Source organism: Brachyhypopomus gauderio, unplaced genomic scaffold (genome assembly GCF_052324685.1).
Source record: "Brachyhypopomus gauderio isolate BG-103 unplaced genomic scaffold, BGAUD_0.2 sc54, whole genome shotgun sequence".
In the NCBI taxonomy this organism is placed as follows: Eukaryota; Metazoa; Chordata; class Actinopteri; order Gymnotiformes; family Hypopomidae; genus Brachyhypopomus; species Brachyhypopomus gauderio.
In genome coordinates, this window is record NW_027506878.1 from 412,523 (window position 1) to 418,529 (window position 6,007).

The following is a 6,007-nucleotide window of genomic DNA, read 5'->3' on the forward strand; positions in this document are numbered from 1 at the left end:
TACCGTATATATAATTTTGACTTCTTTGTGTACAATTGGACCATTACATTTTAAATGTACAGGCAGTAAGGCACTGCGCACGGCGCTGTGTGACGTCATCCCTGAGCGACCGGCGCAAGGGTCTGCGCGCCGAAAATGATGTCATCGCGGTGGCTCCGATGCTCCGCGAGGGTCCCGCGAAAATGTAAAAATACTGAAAAATTAGTTTTGTGTTGACACGGTGATTAGTGATTGTGTAGGTAAAAATGTTAATGTTCAAATAAATTATAGGCCATGCACTGTTTTATGTTGGTTTTGTATTGATGTCATTGCACTATTTTACATTAATAACTAAATTATTACATAATGCTCCTGACTGCTTAATTCTATGTAAGTATTGGTATCAGTATCGGCAAGTACAAAAATACACATACTTGTACTCGTACTCTGTTGGAAAAAATGGTATTTATGCATCCCTAGCCGTGTTATATAAAGTGCACAAGACAAAAACATTTAAACGCGTTGTGACGAGCAGAGACCAACCCAGCTCACTCTCTAATGACACAAACAACATATTTACACATGCAGACAAACACTTACCACGAGACATTACCATGAACGAAGGAAAAAGTAAAGGAGACTGGCGGGTTCCTAAGGGTGGCTGGTCATTCTGTGACGGGCAGGGAGTGCGAAATAAAATGGAGGCGATCACGCCAAGTCTCAGGGAAAAAGAAGGGTTTAATGAAAAAAAGTGCAAACCAAAAACCCGTGACACGATCCAAATTAAGGATATAATGACCAGCAGTCAACTGGTACAGGGACAAGACATATATAGATAAACAAACGACCCTAAGTTGAAGTGGATCATAGGACCCGCCCCCCTGAGGGACTAACCAGTCCCACCAGGATTTCGTGGAATTTTAGTGATTGTTGCGGGCTAAAATGTTTGATGTTTTTCAAAAAAATTGCGATGCAACTTGCGGTGTGTTTTTGCTTTTTTTGTGATTACATTGCAATAGGGAGTAAATGTTGTATGGTTTCCTCTATTTAGGAGTCCATTTTAATGATCTATTTACCTATTTATTTACACATGTATTTATTGTCCATTTATTTATTTATTTATTTGGATCTCCCTAAGGGTATTATGCTTCTCATCCTTATTCTTTTACCCCTGGTTTTAACACTTCAAGCAATGATTTTATTTCTCTTACTCTATGTGGTATGAAATAGTTTGGGCAGGAATGATCCCTCTCAAGTTTTTGTATGCCCCGCCCCCTGAAACACAGGTGTTGGGACAGATGCACGGTGGCAGAAATGGACTTTCCGTCTCTTAAAAGACTATGAAAAATCACTTGGAGTGGATGGGCTGGTACTAGAAATGTTAAACTTGTTGGAAATACATGTATGAACCCATTGTTGTGAAACAATAAAACACTGAAAACAAAAAAAAAAACAGTTTACCCCGCTTTCATGTAGTGTACCGGGATACTGCTTTTCACGATCTTTTGCCGTTATTTTCGTCGGCAAATATGAAATGTTCGCCTCGCTCATGATGCTTTCAGTCTGCTCCTCTTGAACGTATACACGGAAGTAAGGCGGGAGTTTGTCGACGTCACATAAAGACGACATCAGTGATTGGTCAAATTTGCGGGAAAGTTGCGGTGATTGGCTGAAGTTGCAACACCGCCCTGAATTCGCGGGGTTTGCAACAATCGCAACATCGCGAAATTCTGGAGGGTCTGACTAACACAACACAACAACAACTGCCGCTGTGGACAGAGGCTACCAGTAGGGGGCCCGCCCTACCATGACAATGAACAGTGCCATGTTTTGGGCTTTCCCATATAAACATATAAGCTATATGCTGAACGACAAATAAGATATTTAACACAAAACAAAATAAAAGTAAAAAGACTAAATGTAGACCTTTTTATTCATTTACAAACATTTTATTTTCTATGAAAAAAAGGACAAACAATCAAATCCAACCAATTCTGTTTGCACGGCAGCTCTGGGCTGATGGTGGTGATTGCAGGGGGCACAGTCGAGGGAGGCGTAGCTGGTGGTGCGATCAACGGAGGCGTAGCTGGTGGTGTGGTGCTCTTAACGCCAATCATAGTGCCGCTTCAAGCATAAGGTTCCGCCTTTCAGGAGAGGTTGCAGGTAGCTGACGGAGAGGAGAGAACAGGAGAGGAGATGAGAACAACACAGACAACAGGAGAGGAGAGCAGACAACAGGAGAGAAGAACAGACAACAGGAGAGGAGAGCAGAGGACTATAGAGGACAGAGGAGAGAACAAGAGAGGAGAACAGAGTAGAACTGGAGAGGAGATGGGAGAAGACAATACAAGCGGTATGGAAAACAATGCCTAATAAACACATTATTAATAAAATACACGTGTTTTTATTATGAAGACTAGCAAAATAATGCCAGATGTAGTTTGTTTTAGCACAGTCTTTTGTATTTAAAATATTGTTTCTGTCACGTATGGCCTCGCCCCCTCCCTTGGCTGTCACTCCGGGTTCCCTTGTGTCTATGTTTCCTGCCTGTTTCTCCCGCCCCGCTCGTTTGTCTTCGTGATTCCTTGTTTATTACCACGCCCCTTGTTATTACCGTCACCTGCCCCTCGTTTAATGTCATTGTATTTAAGTCCCGTCATTCCCCAGTCTGGTATCCGTGGTTTTGTCATTCCAGTTTGTTCATGCTGTTGGTCTGTTCCTGTTTGCCGTGAGTTCTGCCGTGTTGTTTGCGTTTTGGTTTACCCGTCCTCTGTGTGTTTTGCCTGCCCTTCCGTTGTTAGCCTGCCTCGTTGTTTCCCTTGTCTGTGATCATGCCTGTTTACGTTTCATGTCTGGATAGCCTGCACGTTATGACCCCTGCCTGTATATACGACTCCGAGTTTGGTATTCCCATGAATAAATCTCGCTCATCTCAGCGTTTGTGTCCGTCTCCTCGCTCCGTTGCGTATGCAACGTTACAGTTTCCAGCTTTATTTTAAGCATGCTTAAAATACTATTTAACAGGGTAGAAGAGAGGGTGGAGAGAGAGGAAATATGAAATGTGGAGAGACCTGAAATGAACTGGACTGATCTTAAAAAAAGAACAGATTAGGAGAAGAAAGGCTGTGCAAAAACATACAGGATAGATAATAAGTAACTCTTAAAGAGTATTAATTGTGTAGACCCCTTAGCACTAATAATTATTAATATTTCTTTCAATCATTTGTTTCAGTGTGTCATAAAAGGTAAATTAACAATTTAGAAACAAGTGAATTGTTTACATTATTACACAGTTGCATGAAATCCATTGTTGACATACTGTTTTTCATACTTTATTGAGGAAAGGATTTACTGATGGAATATACTTGGTCCATGTCCTTTAGTAAAAGCTCACTATCTTTAGGTCACCAACAGTCATTCTGCAGAATTTGTGCACCCTTTGTTGAATTTTAAATCTGTTGAATAAAAAAATACAACTCCATATTATAGTGTTAAAAATTATATATCAGGGTACGTATTGTAATATATATATATTAGTGCTGTCAATTCCAGGTGCCGCGATTAAAAGTCCTCACCAGGATTTTGCTCAGGCTTCCTGGATTGTGTTGATTCCACAAATTTTACCTGGATTGCTAATTAGAAAAACTAGCAAGCTTGAGCAAAATCCCGGTGAGGACTTTTAATCGCAGCACCTGGAATTGACAGCACTAATATAAATATATATAATTAATTGGGCTGAGCCCCGGGATCTTTACATACCCTGGCAACGCCCCTGTTGCAGTATTTCTCCAGGTCCAAGAGGCTGCAGGGATTGTGGCAGCACTGCTCCACGATGTCCCTCTTCACCAGCTCCACGTGCTCTTTATACGGGAACTCGGCCATCTCGCCCTCCTGTCCAGCCTTGGAGGGGAGGAAACCTGCAGGACGTCATGACACTTCAGAGATGAAGCAGTCAAATCCGTATTTTCTGTCTCTTCCACAAATGGCTGTGAGTTCATTTGCTGTATTTTTAACTGTATCAATACAAAACTAAGGAAAATCTCTAATGTATCATGACAGATGTGCATATGTACTTATTTCTCTTCTGAACATTCTTGCATCCAATAATTTGATATAGTTTCTGCATGTTCCTTACCCAGCAGTGGGTCCACTTCTCTCTTGGGCTTGTAAAAGTAGTAACGTGGGTCACAGACTAGATAGAGGGCGTCGACCAGGTGAGATCCGCACAGGTGTCGGGGGTCCTCAGGGTTGGCTTCTGCTGTGGACAACACCAGCAGAAGAAGGAGAGCACCAGCCTGGATCCACGGGGCCATGATCTGAGCCAGAGGGGAGGAGGGGCATAGAAGGGTGGAAGGGGATGGAGGGTTTGAAGGGTGGAGGGGGATAGAGGGGTGGAGGGGTTGGAGGGAGGGAACACCATGAGATTAGACCACACCATGGGGGTAAGAGAATGTTTTTCTCTGTAAAAATGATTCTTTTTATCATTGTTCATTGTGTATATTTTATTACTGGAACTAATCTATTATAAGAGATACATTTCATTCTTTTGAGAGCATTGTGGAAATTGATTGATATTTGGACATGGTTGCCAAACAATTTCAGAATAAAACCAATGTAGAAGTTTGAAACACAGTTTAAAACACAGGTAAACGATCTACAGTTCACCTACAGCTCAACTACAGTCTAGAACAGGTGCTGGATGGACTATGGTGGTTTGCATTTCTCTTACCTGTGGACAGGAACTGTGTGGAGATGCGAGGCACTGTCTTACCTGCGCTAGTAGACAGAGGAGTCGTGAAGAGGTGGTGAGAATCTCTGAGAGGAGAGAAGCTTGGAGACAAGTGGAGGTCCTCCTGCACCTTTATACTTCCACAGCTAAGCGCCGTTTGCCCGTCTCAGCGGAAAAACTGGGGGTGCTCCGCTGCTGCTAAGTGGCTGTCTGATCACGCACGCCACATTAGACACGCTGGGTGTTTGTCCAAGCTAATTCACTTTTCCACCTGGAGTTACTCAAGACTTCAGAGCAGTCTTCATTTATCCGAGAACTTAACCTGTATTATTCTGACTGCAGATCAGGCGAGAATATAAAGCACTGTGTTAAAAGACGCTGATTTGCACAGTGTGTGATGCTGAGGGCAACAGTAGGTGACAGATGGTGGCAGTAATCTGTAAACGTCCTTCACTCCTAAACACTCCCATTTATGTGTGAGGTTACAGATGCTGAGTGTGTCATTGTGATTCCTGCATGTGTGAATGGTCATTGACCAAAGCTATTAGTGTGAATGGTTGTAAACTCACACTATCAGAGCATGTAAGAAAGCTGACAGAGAGTGAAGCCAGGAATAGGTGGGTTGTCATAAATTCTGATAATAACTACTTACAACTTCAATCTACAAGGTGTTAACAAGAATTCACAAGACTGAGCTAAGAGTAATGATAAAGGACAGGTGTAAAGAACAGGGTGACAAACAAGACGAAGGTGCACAGAATTCCAGTGAGGCTGACCTCTGGTGGTCAGGGGCGGTATAACCTGAAGTGTCACACAACACAAACACGGTAGACTGTAAAAGCATGAGCCACAATGACTAACTAATATCAACCTAACTCTTACAAATGTAGACCAGCAAATCACTTGTTCTCTTCTGATTCTTCTTCTTCTTCTTTCGCCACAGCAGATCAAACTCCTCCATCTGGCCCTGTCCTGAGTGTCCTCCACTGACACACCAGCCACTCTCATATAGTAAGTAAGTAAAATTTATTTATATAGCACTTTTCACAGACAAAGGCCACATAAAGCACCACACAATATATAAATAAAACACATAATTTACGAAAATAGAATGCATTTCTGTCTGGTCCACTTATCCAGGTGTTTAAACAGGTAGGTCTTTAATTGCTTTTTAAAAGATTCCACAGACACAGACAATCTCAAAGACAGGGGCAGTACATTCCACAGTTTGGGAGCAATGACCGCAAAAGTTCGATCTCCACGAGTCTTTAACGTGGAACTGTCAGTGAATTCAAATCA

General features: G+C 42.3%; 1 protein-coding gene across 1 annotated transcript; it reads right to left on the reverse strand.

The window, feature by feature from the left end:
• Positions 1-2,092: 2,092 nt before the first annotated feature.
• LOC143488707 (insulin-like) lies at positions 2,093-4,417 on the reverse strand. The gene is made up of 3 exons (XM_076987556.1): positions 4,115-4,417; positions 3,739-3,896; positions 2,093-2,146 (listed from the first exon to the last, which is right to left on the reverse strand). The coding sequence occupies exons 1-3, from the start codon at positions 4,290-4,292 to the stop codon at positions 2,093-2,095; spliced, it is 390 nt and encodes a 129-aa protein (XP_076843671.1). The 5' UTR covers positions 4,293-4,417.
• Positions 4,418-6,007: the final 1,590 nt, after the last annotated feature.

Excerpts from the sequence above, each read along its gene's own strand:
- LOC143488707 (XM_076987556.1), bottom strand. The coding sequence starts at position 4,292 with ATGGCCCCGTGGATCCAGGCTGGTGCTCTCCTTCTTCTGCTGGTGTTG. Across the intron at positions 3,897-4,114 it reads AGAAGTGGACCCACTGCTGG|GTTTCCTCCCCTCCAAGGCT; the intron begins GTAAGGAACATG and ends GACGTCCTGCAG. Across the intron at positions 2,147-3,738 it reads GCAACAGGGGCGTTGCCAGG|CTACCTGCAACCTCTCCTGA; the intron begins GTATGTAAAGAT and ends CCTCTCCGTCAG.